A 20,360-nucleotide genomic window follows, 5' to 3' on the forward strand; every position below is an offset into this window, starting at 1 on the left:
TATTTACCACCACAAACCGGTGCAGGCACTGACACCGCACTCAACGAGCTGTATAGGGCCATAAGCAAACAAGAAAATGCTCATCCAGAGGTGGTGCTTCTAGTGGCCGATGATTTGTAAGCAGGGAAACTGAAATCTGTTTAATCTCATTTCTGGCCAAAAAAACTCTAGATCACCTTTACTCCGCACACAAAAACACATACAAAGTTCTCATTCGCCCTCCATTTGGCAAATTTGACCATAGCTATATCCTTCTGATTCCTGCTTACAAGCTAAACTACAGGAAGACTGTTTCACTAGCACAGACTGGAATATGTTCCGGGATTCATCCGATGGCATTGAAGAGTTTAACACATCAGTCTTCAGCTTCATTAATAAGTGCATCGACATCGATGTTCCCACAGTGACCGTACGTACATATCCCAACCAGAAGCCATGGATTACCACCAACATCCGCACTGAGCGGGACACTAATACGGACGCTTATAAAAAATCTTGCTATGAACTCTGACAAACCATCAAACAGGCAAAGCATCAATACAGGTCTAAGATCGAATCCTACTACACCGGATCTGATGCTTGTGTCAGGGCTTGCCAAATTAGCACAGATTACAAAGGGAATCGCAGCCACGAGCTGCCTAGTGACATAAGCCTACCAGATGAGCTAAATGCCTTCTATGCACGCTTCGAGGCAAGCAACACTGAACCGTGCATTAGAACACCAGCTGTTCCGGACAACTGTGTGATCACGCTCTTTGTAGTCGATATGAGTAAACCTTTAAACAGGTTAACATTCGGATAACCAGGACACATACTCAGAGCATGCGCTGACCAGCTGGCAAGTGTCTTCACTGACATTTTCAACCTCTCTCTGAACCAGTCTGTAATAGCTACATGTTTCAAGCAGAACAACATAGTCCCTGTGCCCAAGAACGCCAAGGTAACCTGTCTAAAAAACTATCGCCCCGTAGCACTCACATCTGCAGCCATGAAATGCTTTGAAAGGCTGGTCATGGCTCACATCAACACCATCATTCCAGGCACCCTGGACCCACTCCAATTCGCACACCGCCCCAACACATCCACAGATGATGCAATCTCTATTGCATTCCACACTGCCCTTTCCCACCTGGACAAGAGGCACAACTGTGTGAGAATGCTGTGCATTGACTACAGCTCAGCGTTCAACACCATGGTGCCCTACAAGCTCATCACTAAGCTAAGGACCCTGGGACTGAACACCTCCCTCTGCAACTGGATCCTGAACTTCCTGATGGGCCGCCCCTAGGTGGTGAGGGTAGACAACAACACATCTGCCATGCTGACTCTCAACACAGAGGCCCCTCAGGGGTGTCTGCTTAGTCCCCTCCTGTACTCCCTGTTCACTCACGACTGTGTGGCCGAGTACGACTCCAACACCCTCATTAAGTTTTCAGATGACATGACGCTGGTAGGCCTGATCCCCGCCAACAATGAGACAGCCTATAGGGAGAAGGTCAGAGACCTGGCAGTGTGGTGCCAGGACAACAAACTCTCCCTCAACATCAGCAAGACAAAGGAGATGATTGTGGACTGCAGGTAACAGAGGGGTGAGCATGCCGCCATTCATATCGACTGGGCTGTAGTAGAGTAGGTCGAAAGCTTCAAGTTCCTCAGTGTCCACATCACAGATACATGTTCAGATAAATTCAGCAAGATGTTGAGACCTTAACTTTACTCTTCTTTAAGTCACCACACTGAGAGATATTGAGAGAGAGAGAGAGAGAGAGACTCAGTTAGCTTACCATTTGAAGTATATTATTAGGCTATGTGGTCTAAAAAGGAAAATACAATCATGAGGATCCACTTTTATATAAAATATATATTTATTTAATTTGAACTTTTTACCCATTTTTCTCCCCAATTGGTAGTTACAGTCTTGTCCCATCGCTTCAACTCCCGTACGGACAGCGATGCGTCCTCCGAAACATGACCCTGCCAAGCCGGACTGCTTCTTGACACACTGCTCGCTTAACCCAGAAGCCAGCCGCACCAATGTGTCGGAGGAAGCACCGTACAACTGGCGACCGTGTCAGCGCGCATGCGCCCGGCCCGCCACATTAGTCGCAATCAGCACCAACTGATTGTATTCAACTGAAATGTGTCTTCCACATTTAACCCAACCCCTCTGAATCAGAGAGGTGTGGGGGGGCTGCCTTAATCAACATTCACATCTACGGCACACAGTGGGTTAACTGCCTTGCTCAGGTTCAGAACGACAGATTTTTACCTTGTCAGCTCAGGGATTTGATCCAGCAACCTTCCGGTTACTGGCCCAACGCTCAAACCACTAGGCTACCTGCCGCCCAACGCACAGAGAGAGCAGTGTGCAAACAAAACAAGCCTTGTAATATAAACTGTAATTACATGGGTGTATTAGTGAACTTTTTGTTTAAAACAAATATTTGAATGGGAAGAGACTGTCACTGGCAAACATGGTTACAGACCCAACAACATTATATAGTATCCCCTCCCCGAGAAGAAAAGCTCATGAGCTAATTATAATACACAAAGTAAGCAAAATAATTAAATCATTCAAACATTGCCTAAAATGATGAATTAGATACTAATGAGGTACACCTACAGTACCAGTCAAAAGTTTGGACACACCTACTCATTCCAGGGTTGTTCTTTATTTTTTACTATTTTCTACATTGTAGAATAATAGTGAAGACATCAAAACTATGAAATAACACATGGAATCATGTAGTAACCAAAAAAGTGTTAAACAAATCAAAATTTATTTTATATTTGAGGTTCTTCAAAGTAGCCACCCTTTGCATTGATGACAGCTTTGCACACACTTGGCATTCTCTCAACCAGCTTCATGAGGTAGTCACCTGGAATGCATTTCAATTAACAGGTGTGCCTTGTTAAAAGTTAATTTGTGGAATTTCTTTCATTCTTAATGTGTTTGAGCCAATCAGTTGGGTTGTGACAAGGTAGTATAAAAGGCACAGGGCGAGACCCAGATGCAGACACAGGAGGCAGATGGTCCGTGTCTCTGATATTTATTGTAATACAAGGGACACCTGGAGGGGGGTGGAGACAAGCACAAGGACGTTTGAAACAGATGGGGATGTGACAGTACCCCCCCCCCCTTTAGGGGCACCACCTGGGGTCCTACCTGGGCGCATACCTGGTTGACCGGGGTGCCGGCAGTGGAACTCGGTGATGAGGGTCGGGTCCAGGATGTCCTTAGCGGGGACCCAGCACCTCTCCTCCGGGCCATAACCCTCCCAGTCAACCAGGTACTGGAATCCCCTGCCCCGAGGTCGAACCCTTAGGAGGCGTCTCACCGTGTACGCCGGATGACCGTCAATGAGACGGGGAGGTGGTTGGGCCTGGAAACAGGAGACAAAGGACTGTGAGACAAGGGCTTAATCCTGGACACGTGAAAAGTGTGATGTATACGGAGGGTACTGGGCAACAGAAGACGAACAGCAGTGGGGCTAAGGACTTTGGAAATGGGGAAAGAACCAATAAAACGGGGGGAAAGTTTACGGACTACGCGGAGGGGCAGGTCCTGCGTAGACAGCCATACCCTATTCCGCCCACACAAGTTGCCGGCTCCAGGTGGTGGGGTTGGTTGAAACGAGGCACCTACACGCAGTCTCCAGGTCTTGATTGGCACGCTCCTACTGGCCGTTGGACTGGGGATGAAACCCGGAGGACGCAATGAGGGTGCAGAACGCCTTCCAGAATTGGGGCGAGAATTGAGGACCACGATCAAAGACAATGTTGACAGGGAGTCCATGGATTCGGAAGACGTGCTGCACAATGAGCTGGGCCGTCTCCTTTGCTGTAACTTGGGGAGAGGGATGACATGGGCGGCTTTGGTGAGGGAACCTATCCACTACTGTCAGGATAGTGGTGTTGCCATCAGTCGGAGGAAGCCCAGTGACAAAATCCAGAGACATATGGGACCAGGGGCGATGAGGAACAGGGAGTGGCTGAAGGAGGCCAGCTGGAGCTTGCAGCGAAGTCTTATTCTGAGCACACACCGTGCATGTGGCGACGAAGGCTGAGATGTCAGGAACCATAGTGGGCCACCAGAAGCGTTGTCGGAGGAAGGCCAGGGTTCGACAGGAGCCGGGATGGCAGGTGAGCTTGGAGGAATGAACCCATTCCAGGACCTGAGATCCGTCCAAATTAGGGACAAACATTTGGTTAGCCAGGCCCCCTTCCAGGGTCTGGCTGGGAACTTTGTGCCTTGTGAACCAGGCTCTCGATATCCCAGACAACTGTAGCTGTCAGACATGAGTTAGGGAGGATGGTCTCAGAGTCAGATGGTGTGGCAGCGGAACTATACAGGCGAGACAGAGCATCCGGATTCACATTCTTGGACCCTGGGCGGTAGGAGATGGTGAAGTTGAACCTGGTGAACAACAGGGCACAACGGGCCTGCCTAGAATTAAGGCGATTGGAATTAAGGCAAATTCTTATGATCGGTCCACACCAAAAATTGATTTTCCACCCCTTCCAGCCAGTGCCTCCACTCCTCCAACGCAATCTTGATCGCCAGAAGTTCCCGATTTCCTATGTCGTAGTTTCTCTCAACTGAGTTGAGACGATGGGACAGGAAGGCACAGGGACGCAGCTTTTGGTCCTGGGCAGACCGCTGGGACAGGACGGCCCCACTCCAACATCAGAAGCTTCGACCTCAACCACGGACTGACGGAACGGATCTGGATGAATGAGGATGGGGGCTGTAATAAACAAACGCTTGAGGTCCAAAATGCCCTGTCAACAGCTGGAGACCATGTGAATGGCACCTTGGGAGAAGTGAGTGCAGAGAGGGGAGCTGCCAGTGTGCTGTAGCCCCGAATTAAGTGGTGGTAGAAATAAGCAAATCCCAGGAAACGTTGCAGCTGCACTCTGGATGTGGATTTGGGCCAATCCATCACCCCTCACACCTTTTTAGGATCCATCTGAACACTCCCTTCAGCGATGACGTATCCCAGAAAGGAGATAGTGGAGCGGTGGAATTCTCACTTCTCAGCTTTCACAAACAACTGGTTCTCTAGGAGGTGCTGAAGGACGTGTTCTTGAGCAGAATGGGAGAAAACAAGGATGTCGTCAAGGTAGACAAACACAAATCTATTCAACATGTCACGGAGCACATCGTTGACCAGGGCCTGGAACACTGCAGAAGTGTTGATGAGTCCAAATGGGCATGACCAGGTACTCATAGTGTCCACTAGCTGTGTTGGAAGGCCGTCTTCCACTTGTCTCCTTCACGTATCCGAATTATGTGGTAGGCATTCCGAAGATTCAACTTGGAAAAGATGGTTGCCGCCTGGAGAGGTTTGAAAGCTGAGGAGAGGAGTGGTAGAGGGTAGCGATTCTTCACTGTGATGTCATTGAGGCATCGGTAGTCGATACATGGACGCAGGGTCTTGTCCTTTTTTCCACAAAGAAGAAACCTGCACCGGCAGGGGAAGCAGAAGGACGAATGCACCCGGCAGCCAGAGAGTCCTCAATGTACTCCTCCATGGCCTTTGTCTCAGGGCCAGACAGGGAATATAGCCACCCACGAGGTGGTGTTGTGCCCGGGAGGAGATCAATAGCACAATCGTAGGGATGATGCGGAGGGAGTGAGGTGGCGCGAGCCTTGCTGAACACCTCCAGGAGGTCCTGGTATTCCACGAGAACGGCAGAGAAATCAAAGGCTTTACCAGAGCCCACAGGAGGACGTCCCAGGGCAGGCTGCGCCACCTTAAGGCAATGTGAGTGGCAGAACGGGCTCCAACCCAGGATAGAACCAGCGATCCAGTCAATAACGGAGTTGTGCCTCTGGAGCCATGAGAATCCCAAAACAACAGGAACATGGGGAGATTCAATGAGAAGAAGCTGTATGGACTCACTGTGATTGCCCGGCGCGCACAGGTTAATGGGCACCGTACTATGAGTGACCCTGCCTATGGTGCATCCATCCAGTGCTCTGGCATCCATGGGAACAGAGAAGAGTTGTGTGGAGATACCAAGCTCCGATACCAGAGTAACATCCATAAAACTCTCATCAGCTCCAGAGTCAATGAGCACTGGGAGAGATTTAGACCGGTCACCCCACAGCAGGATAACATGGAATAGAGTACGAGTAATGGTAGTTAGAAAAATCCCAGTATGTCCCACCATAGTACTCTTACCTAGCTGATGAGTCTGGTCTTTTACTGAACAGGCGGATTTGTAATGCCCTGTTGCACCACAATAGAGGCAACTGTTGGAGTTAAGCCTCTGTAGCCGTTTGTGAGGCGACAACCTAGCTCTGCCCCGTTGCGTAGGCACAGTAGAAAACGAGTCGCTCATTCCCGATGATTCCCGAGGGTATTCGGGTGCCTTCGAATCCTCTCGGAAATGCAGGCATCAGGGACTTCCGGGGTTCGAGCAAGCAGCCTTGGACGAACGAGTGGGGCCGAAAACAGACCTCCTCTCCCTCCTGCGCTCCCGTAGATGTACATCGATCTTTATTGTTAAGGCTATGAGGGAGTCGAGGTCCAGGGGTAACTCCCGAGTTGCGTGCTCGTCTTTAATCTCCTCGGATAGTCCATGAAGAAAGGTATGAGACAGAGAATCCGGGTTCCAAGTCTACTGCGTAGTCTGCCACACTACGGGGTTATTGACGTAATTGAAGTAGCTTTCGGGCCGCCTCTCTCCCAGACACCGGAGAATTTAATACCTTCTTCACCCATGCAATGAAATCCTCCAAATGAAGGCAAATGGAGGATTGTTGCTCTCAAACCGCCATAGCCCAGGAGAGCAACCACCAGACATTAGCGTTATAAGATAGGCTATTCTCGAACGGGATGAAGGGAACAAAGAGGGCTGCAGCTCAAATATGAGGGAGCACTGGGAAAGAAACGCCCTGCAGGTTCCAGGGTCCCCAAAATAGCGATCAGGAGAAGGTAAGCAGGGTTTTCGGGAAGCCGGGGTAGGCTGTACAAAATCACTGGCAGGGGAATTACTGAGCATCCGGGAGGTCTCCGTTGTGGCATGCTGCCTGATAGACAGTCCACGGAATTCTTCTAGTAACGTCTTGAAACCCTGGTCATGATGTACCCAACAGCGTATGGAGACCTTCCATAAGGCTCTGAAGTAGCTCTTCATGTTTTTCATGTAGCTAAGAAAGTAATACTAAGTGCATGTTGTATCGTAAGCTGTTAGTAGCCCATGTGCCTCACCCTAATAATTTGGTACCTTTCCCTCTCATAATTTAGCCTACTGTTCTGACTTGGTGGTGCACATGTAGCCTATAGCCTGTTTTAGAAAAATGTCATCATCGAATATTGTAAGAGCTTTCATTGTCTGCCTACATGCCCCCTATATTTATCTTACGGTTCTGACTTGGTGTATAGGGAGAACACAAAGAATGGCCCAAGTTCTGAATTCTGTCGCTGTACATTTCAAAAGTGCTGAACAAATAATTATATTGACTATGTCCGTCTTAGCTCGCTCATTAATGTCTTAATCGAAATTTGAGAATTGCTTTGCAATGCTTGATATTTTCCGCTGGCTGCCCCTCCACCACAGAAAGAACAGAGCTAGGCTGAAGAACCTGCATTTTGGAACTGCCTTATTCAAGAAAGCAAAAAAGAGACCATGATTTTAAATCAATAAAAATGTTTTACATTGTTTGCAAACTGATATGTGACACGTATTAATGTCAAAATAACATGCAAAGCAGGCAAAAATAATAATAATCAAATAAAAATCGTATCTGTTAGCTAAACAGTTGGGGCTCAAAAATCGAATCTAATTAAATCAAATCAAATGTTATTTGTCACATACACATATTTAGCAGATGTTATTGTGGGTGTAGTGAAATACTTGTGTTCCTAGCTCCAACAGTGCGGTAGTATCTGACAATTCACAACAATACTGTCACGCCCTGGCCATAGAGAGGTTTTTATTCTCTATTTTGGTTAGGCCAGGGTGTGACTAGGGTGGGCATTCTAGTTTCTTTATTTCTATGTTGGTGTGGTTCCCAATCAGAGGCAGCTGTCTATCGTTGTCTCTGATTGGATCATATATAAGTTGTCATTTTTCATTTGGGTCTTGTGGGTAGTTGTTTTCTGTTTAGTGTCTGCACCTGACAGGACTGTTTTGGTTTTCCCTCTTTGTTATTTTGTTCGAGTGTTTTGAGTAATACATTTATCATGAACACTTACCATGCTGCGTTTTGGTCCACTCCTTCATACGACGATCGTTACAAATACACACAAATCTAAAAGTAAAAGAATGGAATTAAGAAATGTATAAATATTAGGACGAGCAATGCCGGAGTGGCATTGACCAAAATCAGGTAAAATACAGGTTATATACAGTTGAAGTCTGAAGTTTACATACACCTTAGCCAAATACATTTAAACTTAGTTTTTCACAATTCCTGACATTTAATCCAAGTAAAAATGCCATGTCTTAGGTCAGTTAGGATCACCACTTTATTTTAAGAATGTGAAATGTCAGAATAATAGTTGACAGAATGATTTATTTCAGCTTTTATTTCTTTCATCACATTCCCAGTGGGTCAGAAGTGTACATACACTCAATCAGTATTTGGTAGCATTGCCTTTAAATTGTTTAACTTGGGTCAAACATTTCAGGTAGCCTTCCACAAGCTTCCCACAATAAGTTGGGTGAATTTTGGCCCATTCCTCCTGACAGAGCTGGTGTAACTGAATCAGGTTTGTAGGCCTCCTTGCTCGCCTACGCTTTTTCAGTTTTGCCCACAAATTTTCTATAGAATTGAGGTCAGGGCTTTGGGATTGCCACTCCAATACATTGACTTTGTTGTCCTTAAGCCATTTTGCCACAACTCATGATGCCATCTATTTTGTGAAGTGCACCAGTCCCTCCTGCAGCAAATCACCTCCACAACATGATGCTGCCACCCCCGTGCTTCATGGTTGGGATGGTGTTCTTCGGCCTGCAGCCTCCCCCTTTTTCTTCCAAACATAACGATGGTCATTATGGCCAAACAGTTCTATTTTTGTTTCATCAGACTAGGGGACATTTCTCCAAAAAGTACGATCTTTGTCGCCATGTGCAGTTGCAAACCGTAGTCTAGCTTTTTTATGGCGGTTTTGGAGCAGTGGTTTCTTCCTTGCTGAGCGGCCTTTCAGGTTATGTCGATATAGGACTTGTTTTACTGTGGATATAGATAATTGTGTACCTGTTTCCTCCAGCATCTTCACATGGTCCTTTGCTGTTGTTCTGGGATTGTTTTGCACTTTTCGCACCAAAGTACGTTAATCTCTAGGAGACAGAACGCGTCTCCTTCCTGAGCGGTATGACGGCTGCGTGGTCCCATGGTGGTTATACTTGCGTACTATTGTTTGTACAGATGAACGTGGTACCTTCAGGCGTTTGGAAATTGCTCCCAAGGATGAAGCAGACTTGTGGAGGTCTACAATTGTTGGAAGAATTACTTGTGTCATGCACAAAGTAGATGTCCTAACCGACTTGCCAAAACTATAGTTTGTTAACAAGGAATTTGTGGAGTGGTTGAAAAATGAGTTTTAATGACTCCGACCTAAGTGTATGTAAACTTTCAACTTCAACTGTTTATGCCCCACCTGCCTAGAAGGCCAGCATCCCGGAGTCGCCTCTTCACTGTTGAGACTGGTGTTTTGCAGGGTACTATATAATGAAGCTGCCAGTTGAGGACTTGTTAGGCGTCAGTTTGCGTTGTTCTTTGAAGGGAGTAGTACACAGATTTGTACGAGATCTTCAGTTTCTTGACAATTACTTGCATGGAATAGCCTTCATTTCTCAGAACAAGAATTGACTGATGAGTTTCAGAAGAAAGTTATTTGTTTTTGGACATTTTGAGCCTGTAATCGAACCCACAAATGCTGATGCGCCAGATACTCAACTAGTCCAAAGAAGAGCAGTTTTATTGCTTCTTTAATCAGCACAACAGTTTTCAGCTGTGCTAACATAACTGCAGAAGGGTTTTCTAATGATCAATTAGCCTTTTAAAATGATAAACTTGGATTAGCTAAAACAACGTTGGAACACAGGAGTGATGGTTGCTGATAATGTGCCTCTGTACGCCTATGTAGATATTCCATAAAAAATCTGCCATTTCCAGCCACAATAGTCATTTACAACATTAACAATGTCTACACTGTATTTCTGATCAATTTGATGTTATTTTAATGGACACATCTTTTTGCTTTTCTTTCAAAAACAAGGACATTTCTAAGTGACACGTAACTTTTGAATGGTAGTGTATGCTGCTGCTCTTCTTTATTATATGTCGCTTCATTCCTAGTTATACAGTATTTACATATCTACCTCAATTACATAGTACCCCTGCACATCGACTCGGTACTGATACCTCGCTTATATAGCCAATTTATCGTTACTCATTGTGTATTTATTATTACTTTTATTATTACGTGTTTTACGTTTCTATTATTTCTCTATTTTCTTTTACTCTGCTTTGTTGGGAACGGCCCGTAAGTAAGCATTTCACTGTTAAACTACACCTGTTGTTAACAAAGCATGTGACGAAGAAAATGTGATTTGATTTGGCATTACACACATATTTCAAAATGCAAAATGTAATGGATGTCTCAGCAGATGTGGAAAGAATTTTAAACCGGGCTGAGATAGAGCAGCGTTTATGAGACAAGGGCGGATCCCCAAGGGTTATCTACGAAAAGCTGACACAAACATGTAACATGTTTTGCTCTATGACGCTCACAAGTCGTTAGAAGGTAAGGGGTCCTTCTACATAGGAGATCATAGGAAATCCAAGGACATAGTGCCTATAATATTGTAATAAGCTCACATAGATGCTGTCACAAACTCCAAACAGTTGTCACTAGCTAATTGTATATTAATTTCCCACTGAGAAAACAATTTCTGTACTTACAGCATTCACATAAATTCATTTTTAGCAGGTTTCTGCTTTTTCACACGTATTTGTTTTATTGACATTTGCCAATAAAACTCATGAATGCAACTGTTTATGTCAAATTGTTTTGTGTTGTACTTGTATCCCTGGTTGTCCTGAAAATAAAATTGTTAGGCTAAATATAAGGTCTGGACATGCAGATAATTGAAAGGCAGATAAATGAAAATACGATTTTTGCTGGGGCCTCGGGACTGATAGGGTTAAAACTGCACCAATGTTCCTCACGGTATGCAATGATTTTGTCCATGTTTTTCCAATTCATGCTTTTTGTGTTCGAAATTAATATTATGTAGGCCCAGTATACTTTCGAGGTCCACTGGTGCTACTCGGGTTGACTGCGTTTCCTGGCGAGTTCCCACGGTCGCCACCTACGCACGGAGGGCGCTATTAAATTATTAACAGCCTAGACTTTACGGTTGTGATGTAAAAGCGAGTTTATCACGTTCCTGCACTTTTCCGGATTACTGTACCTTGGTCTGACCTCGGTCTATCTTGTAATATTCTACATCCTTGATATATATTCCATAATATGGATTTCTCCATTCGTGCTTCTACACTGGAAGACTGCAAAGATATCGCGCGGATGATCTTGGTGAGCTGTCACAAATGCGCGTGTGCATGGCCGCCCCGCACGTGCTTGGAATTTGGAGACATGAATGATACATTTGCATAGAAATATTACGTCAGTATCCACAATACATAGATTGTTGCTCCTCATCATGAGAAATAAAATAATTTGTTTGCAGCTACTGTTAGGCTACATTGTATCTATTCTTTGTCTGGCAAAACAAAATAATCTTATTCGATATGCTACAGTAGCCATATTTGTACAGTTATTTTTATACAAATGTTTTTTCAAACCTGGCCCCGTTATGTTGCCGAACGTTGGACCAAATGCCATAAATGGAGCCAACATGATTCCTTGGTCTATATATCGGGGAGAGGCATGTTTGTTCTATATTATTTATTTCTACCGGAACCTTCCAAAACGTGTACTTGGGTCTATTCATTAGTCAGATTCTGTTGCAACACGTTTGGTCTGTTGTAAAACTTTTTGCAACGGAAAACGTTTACTCCAAACGCAAAACGCTTTGCAACAAAAAACGTGTCCCTAGTGTGAGATAATCTTTTATAAACTGGGTGATTCCAGTCCTGAATGCTGATTGGCTGACAGCCGTGGTATAACCCGTATACCACGGTTTACTGCTCTGGTGGTAACCAGTTTATAATAGCAATAAGGCACCTCGGGGGTTGTGGTATATGGCCAATATACCACAGCTAAGGCCTGTATCCAGGCACTCCCTCGTGCCTTATTATGAATACAAGCCTTCTATGATAGTCTCAGTGCTAAATCAAAGTTATGTTTGGAATCAATAACACTAATGCCATTTTGTTAGGCCTAATGTGTATTTTATGTCCTCATGTGTCCTCAGGAACTGGCTGAATACGAGAAAGTATTGGACCAAGTGAAAGTTACACAGAAAGGTAGATTAATTCATTCCAGCTATTTAAAAAAATCCCTATTTAATTTTTTGTAATTTAAATGCCATATTTTAACATACTTTTTCTTTCACTCAATGATGAGTTTACACTCTTCGAAAAAAGGTGCTATCTAGAACCAAAAAGGGTTATTTGGCTGCCCCCATAGGAGAACCCTTTAAAGAACCCCTTTTGGTTCCAGGTAGAATCCTTTTGGGTTCTATTTAGAACCCTTTCAGCAGAAGGTTCTACATGGAACCCCAAAAAGTTCTACCTGGAACCAAAAGGGGTTCTATCTAGAACCAAAAGGTTTCTCCTATGGGGACAGCCGCAGAATCCTTTTGGAATCCTTTTGTTTTCTAAGAGTGTAGATCACTTTAACCCTTTCTGTTCTGTATCTTTGTCATCTCTCCCCTCCAGATTTGGAGCAGGATGGGTTCATTAAAAACCCATTCTTTCATGGTATCGTCGCAGAAGTACCCGAACAACACAGGACCAAAGAGGGTGAGAGAAGAACTAACCATAGACACAGTTTCTATGTGCTGACATGACCAGGGTTGGGGTCAATTCCCTTTGAACGCCATCAATTCAGAAAGTGACTGGTAATTCAAATAATGTCTTAAAAAAGAGATTGGAGATAAATTATACTTTAAATTCATGAATTGAATTTCAAATTATTTACGAAACCGAAATGGAATGGGCCGCCACAATGCTGGTTTTGATTTTCCCAATTCAGAAACCATGTTTCATGAACTTCCATGATTTCAGATATATTATAACATCTTCTCGATCTACCCCCCCCCCCATCATAGTAACCAGGCTGGCTCCATATGTTAATTAGCTCTCTTTTTGTTACCTAACCATCCTCTGTCAGGGCTGACTATGCTGCTCTCTCTCTGCCCACTCATTATCTAAGAGGCTTGACATATTTTTTTATGAAGCCACCAGAACAAGAACATTATGCATTCCAACAGCTGCCATTAAGAGACACCTCTTCACATCTATTGCTCTGTCTTTATGGTTTCTCTCTCTGTGTGTGTGTGTGTGTGTGTGTGTGTGTGTGTGTGTGTGTGTGTGTGTGTGTGTGTGTGTGTGTGTGTGTGTGTGTGTGTGTGTGTGTGTGTGTGTGTGTGTGTGTGTGTGTGTGTGTGTGTGTGTGTGCCTGCACACGTACCTACGCCTGGGGAGAGGTTTTAGTTCTTCTGTGAGTGTGTGTCTGTTTGTTTGCGGACATACACACATGTATATGTGAGTGAGTTTTAAGTGTGTGTGGACATGATGTTTTTCTGTGTGTTCAGTATTACTGTATGTCCTGAGGCATAGACTTGACCTTAGTGTCTGTCTGCTTGCTTGCCAGCAGATGGGCCGTATGTGTGCGTTTATGTGTCTGCCTGTTTGTCCGCAAGCGTGAGCAGCATGTGTAAATGTATGTGTGTTTTAAGAGTGTGTGCAGTCAATATGATATATATTATTATTGATATTATTGACCTTGACCTTGACACCTGTGTGTTTGTTTGCAGGCCATGCCAAGGTGGGCTACGCACTTTACTTCTATACCTACAGCTCGTGGAAAGGACGGGCCCTCTACATGGAGGACCTGTATGTGATGCCTGAGTTCAGAGGTTAGACAGCTACTTAAGGGCCCGTCTTCACAAAGAGTCTCAGAGTAGGAGTGCTGATCTAGGATCAGCCCTCCCCACCAACCCCTTTATTCATCATGATTTAAAGACTGATTCTAGATCAGTACTCCTACTCTGAGATGCTTTGTGAATATGGGCCTTGGTCTTGACCAGTTTTGTTTTAATCAAACTAGAGAGAAGGATTCAGAATATACAGTGCCTTTGGAAAATAATCAGACCCCTTGACTGTTTCCACATTTTGTTACATTACAGCCTTATTCCTCATCAATCTACACACAATACGTCATAATGACAATGTGAAAACAGGTTTGTTAGGGAGGTGATCAAGAACCCAATGGTCACTCTGACAGAACTCAAGAGTTCCTCTGTGGAGATGGGAAATCCTTCCGAAAGGACAACCATCTCTGCAGTACTCTTCAGTAAAAGACACACTTCCAGACTGAAGCCACTCCTCAGTAAAAGGCACATGACAGCCCGCTTGGAGTTTGCCAAAAGGCACCTAAAGGACTCTCAGTCCATGAGAAATGAGATTATCTGGTCTGAATGCCAAGCGTCACGTCTAGAGGAAACCTGGCACCATTCCTACAGTGAAGCATGGTGGTGGCAGCAGCATGCTGTGGGGATGTTTTTCCAGCGACAGGGACTGGGAGACTTGTCAGGATCGAAAGAAAGATGAACGGAGCAAAGTACAGAGAGATCCTTGATGAAAATTTACTCGAGAGCCCTCATGACCTCAGACTGGGGCGAAGGTTCACCTTCCATCAGGACAACGACTCTAAACACACAGCCAAGACAATGCAGGAGTGGCTTCGGGAGAAGTCTCTGAATGTCCTTGAGTGGCCCAGCCAGAGCCCGGACTTGAACCTGATCGAACATCTCTGGAGAGACCTGAAAATAGCTATGCAGCAACGCTCCAAAGCTTGAGAGGATCTGCAGAGAAGAATGGGAGAAAATCCCCAAATACAGGTGTGTCAAGCTTGTAGCGTCATACACAAGAAGACAAGGCTGTAATTGCTGCCGAAGGAGCTTCAACAAAGTACAGAGTAAAGGGTCTGAATACTGAATAAGTGATATTTCAGTTTTTTTATTTTTTATTATAAATTTGCAAACATTTCTAAAAACATGTTTTTGCTTTGTCATTAAGGGGTATAGTGTGTAGATTGATGAGGGGGAAAAAATGAATGAATCCATTTTAGAATAAGGCTGTATCAACAAAATGTGGAAAAAGTAAAAGGGTCTGAAACCTTTCCGAATGCACTGTACGTGGAGGTCTTGCAGTTCACCTATCCTGCTGTCAACTTCCTGCACATCTGTTAAACTAGTGTGACGCAACATGTGCCTGATCCACTAAGCGATTGCACAGTTTGCACCTGTTTCTCTCTCATTTCCACCAGTGTACAACAAAACAAATTCTAAAAGTAGAACTCGCCTCGCACCCAAGTAACTGAGTCTAGATGGTCTCCAGGAACAATATTTGTCAAACAAAAAAACGTGGACCGCACATTGATTTGCATTTTGCTGAATCAGTTCATTTATACCAACAGCATTAAGCCGATAAATAACCCTACGTTTCGTATCTCATGTATGTCTCTCTTTTGGCATCACAGGTAAAGGTATCGGGAAGGCACTGATGAGCAAAGTGGCTCAGGTGGGTGATGCTGCCCTGTTACTCAACTTTGCCATATAATTAAACCCTCTGGCTGTGGTGTAATTGTATTGACAAAGCTTCCCCTTGAGTGCAGTTGATATGTGTATGGACCTTTGCACACGTGTGTTTGTGCATATGTGAATATGTACAGTTGAAGTCGGAAGTTGACATACACCTTAGCCAAATACATTTGAACTTAGTTTTTCACTATTCCTGACATTTAACCCTAGTAAAAATTCCCTGTCTTAGGTCAGTTAGTATCACCACTTCATTTTAAGAATGTGAAATGTCAGAATAATAGTAGAGAGAATGATTTATTTCAGCTTTTATTTCTTTCATCACATTCCCAGTGGGTTAGAAGTTTACATACACTCAATTAGTATTTGGTAGCATTGCCTTTAAATTGTTTAACTTGGGTCAAACGTTTCGGGTAGCCTTTCACAAGCTTCCCACAATAAGTTAGGTAATTTTTGGCCCATTCCTCTTGACAGAGCTGGTGTAACTGAGTCAGGTTTGTAGGCCTCCTTGCTCCCCTACGCTTTTTCAGTTCTGCCCACAAATCTTCTATAGGATTGAGGTCAGAGCTTTGTGATTGCCACTCCAATACATTGACTTTGTTGTCCTTAAGCCATTTTTCCACAACTTTCGAAGTATGCTTGGGGTCATTGTCCATTTGGAAGACCCATTTGTGTCCAAGTTATAACTTCCTGACCGATGTCTTGAAATGTTGCTTCAATATATCCACATAATTTTCCTTCCTCATGATGCCATCTATTTTGTGAAGTGCACCAGTCCCTCCTGCAGCAAATCACCCCCACAACATAATGCTGCCACCCCCGTGCTTCACGGTTGGGAAGGTGTTCTTTGGCTTGCAAGCCTCCCCCTTTTTCCTCCAAACATAATGATGGTCATTATGGCCAAATAGTCCTATTTTTGTTTCATCAGACCAGAGGACATTTCTCCAAAAAGTACGATCTTTGTCCCCATGTGCAGTTGCAAACCGTTGTCTGGCTTTTTTATGGCGGTTTTGGAGCAGTGGCTTCTTCCTTGCTGAGTGGACTTTCAAGTTATGTCGATATAGGACTCGTTTTACTGTGTATATAGATACTTTTGTACCTGTTTCCTCCAGCATCTTCACGGGGTCCTTTGTTGTTGTTCTGGGATTGATTTGCACTTTTCACACCAAAGTACGTTCATCTCTAGGAGACAGAACGTGTCTCCTTCCTGAGCAGTATGACGGCTGCGTGGTCCCATGGTGTTTATACTTGCGTACTATTGTTTGTACAGATGAATGTGGTACCTTCAGGCATTTCGAAATTGCTCCCAAGAATGAACCAGACTTGTGGAGGTCTACAATTTTTCTTCTGATGTCTTGGCTGATTTCTTTTGATTTTCCCATGATGTCAAGCAAAGAGGCACTGAGTTTGAAGGTAGGCCTTGAAATACATCCTGAGGTACACCTTCAATTGACTCAAATTATGTCAATTAGCCTATCAGAAGCTTCTAATGCCATGACATCATTTTCTGGAATTTTCCAAGCTGTTTAAAGGCACAGTCAACTTAGTGTATGTAAACTTCTGACCCACTGGAATTGTGATACAGTGAAATAATCTGTCCGTAAACAATTGTTGGAAAAATGACTTGTGTCATGCACAAAGTAGATGTTCTAACCAACTTGCCAAAACTATAGTTTGTTAACAAGACATTTCTGGAGTGTTTGAAAAACTAGTTTTAATGACTCCAACCTAAGTGTATGTAAACTTCCGACTTCAACTGTATGTACATCTGTAGTTTATTGTAGTTTATCCTGAAGCCTTTGCTTTTCTCGTGAGGCAAAGTGCAAAATACACAATCATGCATGTTTCCATCTGTGTGTGCACCGCTATGTATTGCTTTTTGTTTGTATGTTTGTTATTATTTATGTTTGTGACAATATGTCACTTTATTTTATCCTCAAGCATTTTTTTTCTCATTTGACTTTATTTGACATTTTCCTCCCTCTCTCTCTTGCTCTCTATCTCCCTCTCTCTCACACACACACACACCCTGTACTGTAGTTGGGCCTGGCCGCCGGCTGCACCCAGCTCAACTTCGCCGTGCTGGACTGGAACAAACCATCTCTGGATTTCTACCTCAGCCAGGGATGTTTTGATGTGACGGCAGACATGGGGTACCACTGCATGCGCTGTGAGGGGGCAGCGCTGGAACAACTGGCCCAGGGGGACACCTAAACACCACTCGCCCCCCACTGGGTTGACGTCTGACCATTGCAATACTGAGGTCAACCTAGAACATATGCAGGGATAAAGAACCAACTCAAAGCCCCTGTTACAATACTTAAAAAATGCACCTTTCCTTTCCTTCTTCTCTTCCTTTCCTGTAGTAAAGTAGTCACTGATTTAATATGATTGAATAGGCGAACATTAGGGAATTCTTTGCATAGCTCTCGTTAATCTACTAATATCAGATCAGTGATTACCTTTAACGAAACGAGGAAGACAGGATGTATTTTCAAAGTGTTGGAACGATGCCAATGCAATGCAAAAAGGTTGTAGCTGAACTAACAGTTCACCGACTATCTTATAGTTGTTGACATTAGTTGTGTGAACAGTAATGTGTTGTTTACCTGTGACCCCATAGCACCTTTCCCTGCTTTCTAAGCTAAGGTAAGAGACACCCATTGATAATATGTGAGAAATCTGGGGAAACGGGAACCTATACAATACTATAAAATCACATGTCTAAAACACATCGAGAGCTTGGGACTATAAGGTTCTACAGTATGTGCATTTTTGTCAACATTTTGTTATTGACATAACCATGTTCTTTCTGTTCAAAGTACTCTTAATTCCCCAATTCCTGTTGTTAAGTTCAAAAGAATACAAGATAAAAATGTCTGACACCATTCAAACCAATGGGTTTTGAAATTTAAAGCCAATTATCTCAGAATCATCTTTTTTCAGATATGACCTTATAGTCCCAAGCTCTCCACATGTCAATTGATGATTATAACTACTGTATAATTGTTGTTGTGATGAAGCACAATGTGATTTCTTTCAACTGATTCCTGTTTCACCTTCAACAGGATTGAATGCCTGTTTAAGTTACTCGATTAGCTTCTGCAAGCTCAGACTGTTGCTTTAAGCAAATATGACAAACCAAGCTTGTAATTTGCAATAGTGATTCAAGAACAATTTTTTAAATAGATTTCTTTAATGAAAATATGTTTGATCTGAATTTTTTTATCTCAAGATTATTAGATGGTGGGCAATAACACTAAGAAAAAGGCAATTAAATGTGGCATTAGCTTATAGTTCTATTCGTGACATTTTCCATCAACAATACATTACAATATGTTATTCACCATCAACCTATAAATTAAGCAAAAACAATCAAGGAAAGCAATTACATTAAATACGGTGACAAAACTACAGTAGATCAAAAAACAATCTTACCAGCTATTATATTAACGTACCATATAAGATAATACTCTGGATATGTATTGCAAACGGTCTCTTTATGTCTATTGTAAATCACAACTTAGAGAGCTGTCAAGTGTATAGCAATGATGATGATGTTGTGGACTGGGCAGATACAGTGAGATATATGTCAAGTCTGTCTGTAAAACTGACACTGGTGTGTGCGTTTTTTTGGTCCACTTTCTCTCACGTCCACTTTATAGAGCACCGTTAGAGTCATTGGTAGGTGTATAACTCCTCTATAAAGGTATCACTTTGTGGTATTTGTTGTCCAGCAGCCAAATAGTTTGTCAGAAGCAAAAACTTCAATGTTGGTATATAGGCTACAAAGAGTTACATGAGTTGAAGTCCATAGTTTACAGTGTTGCTATTAGATTATTTTTTTTACCTCCCTTGAGTTGGTGTTTTAAAAAGCCACCTGATCCCACTTCTGTTGTCGCTAAGTAAAACAGTCAACCTTTACCACTTTGAATTCACTGTAAGAACCTTGTTTTTTGTGTAATCACACTTCTTGTTGCATCGAAGATGACATTATAGGCTACTTGTTGTGTATGTTACACACTGTGGAATAAAGTGATGTGCCAATACAGTTGTGTGCTCATATTATTTTATCATTCAATATATTCCCTTGAACCAACCAGCTATTGATAAATATACATCTGACATAAAATGTTGTCATCATGGAAATAATGACATTTGGCTAGTCTGTACAATAGGCTATTTTGCTAGAATAGCCACAATTTGGCTATATCTTCTTGTAGAATGGGCTGCTTACATTAGATCCTGTGGTAGGTGGGGTACTTCCATTGATAGACGGGTCTTTCCTAGAATCTTCAGGACTTGGACTGAAATAGGTTCAGGTACTAATTTTGGGTGCCGGTACAGTTTATATTTAGGTGCAGGAGCTCCACAATACTTTTGAGCTAATATTTTAAAAGAGGAACATGAGTTCAAGCAGTAGAATATTTGAGGTGCTGGTACTCCGCTAGTCAAGCACTGACTATCTTGTGCCTTTTGGACTTTTGGAAGTAGACATTTTTACTTTTTTGTATTATACGGGAAAAAGGGCATTTGACTTTCAGAAAAAAATATTGGTCGAGCTCAGGCACTTAAATCCACATTTTCCACCCCTGTTAGGCGCATAATCCTAA

The 20,360-nt window shown here is 43.3% G+C and overlaps 1 protein-coding gene across 1 annotated transcript; it reads left to right on the forward strand.

Annotated features, from left to right (window-relative positions):
- The first annotated feature begins 11,377 nt into the window (after nt 1–11,377).
- si:dkey-19b23.15 (thialysine N-epsilon-acetyltransferase) lies at nt 11,378–19,798 on the forward strand. The gene is made up of 6 exons (XM_038996030.1): nt 11,378–11,555; nt 12,397–12,448; nt 12,863–12,946; nt 13,963–14,064; nt 15,690–15,730; nt 17,788–19,798. Exons 1-6 carry the CDS (start codon nt 11,493–11,495, stop codon nt 17,959–17,961), a joined length of 516 nt encoding a protein of 171 aa, XP_038851958.1. The 5' UTR covers nt 11,378–11,492; the 3' UTR covers nt 17,962–19,798.
- Nucleotides 19,799–20,360: the final 562 nt, after the last annotated feature.

This window comes from Salvelinus namaycush, chromosome 6 (assembly GCF_016432855.1).
Source record: "Salvelinus namaycush isolate Seneca chromosome 6, SaNama_1.0, whole genome shotgun sequence".
Lineage (NCBI taxonomy): Eukaryota > Metazoa > Chordata > Actinopteri > Salmoniformes > Salmonidae > Salvelinus > Salvelinus namaycush.

Excerpts from the sequence above, each read along its gene's own strand:
- si:dkey-19b23.15 (XM_038996030.1), top strand. The coding sequence starts at position 11,493 with ATGGATTTCTCCATTCGTGCTTCTACACTGGAAGACTGCAAAGATATC. Across the intron at positions 14,065-15,689 it reads TGTGATGCCTGAGTTCAGAG|GTAAAGGTATCGGGAAGGCA; the intron begins GTTAGACAGCTA and ends TTGGCATCACAG. Across the intron at positions 15,731-17,787 it reads TGATGAGCAAAGTGGCTCAG|TTGGGCCTGGCCGCCGGCTG; the intron begins GTGGGTGATGCT and ends CCTGTACTGTAG.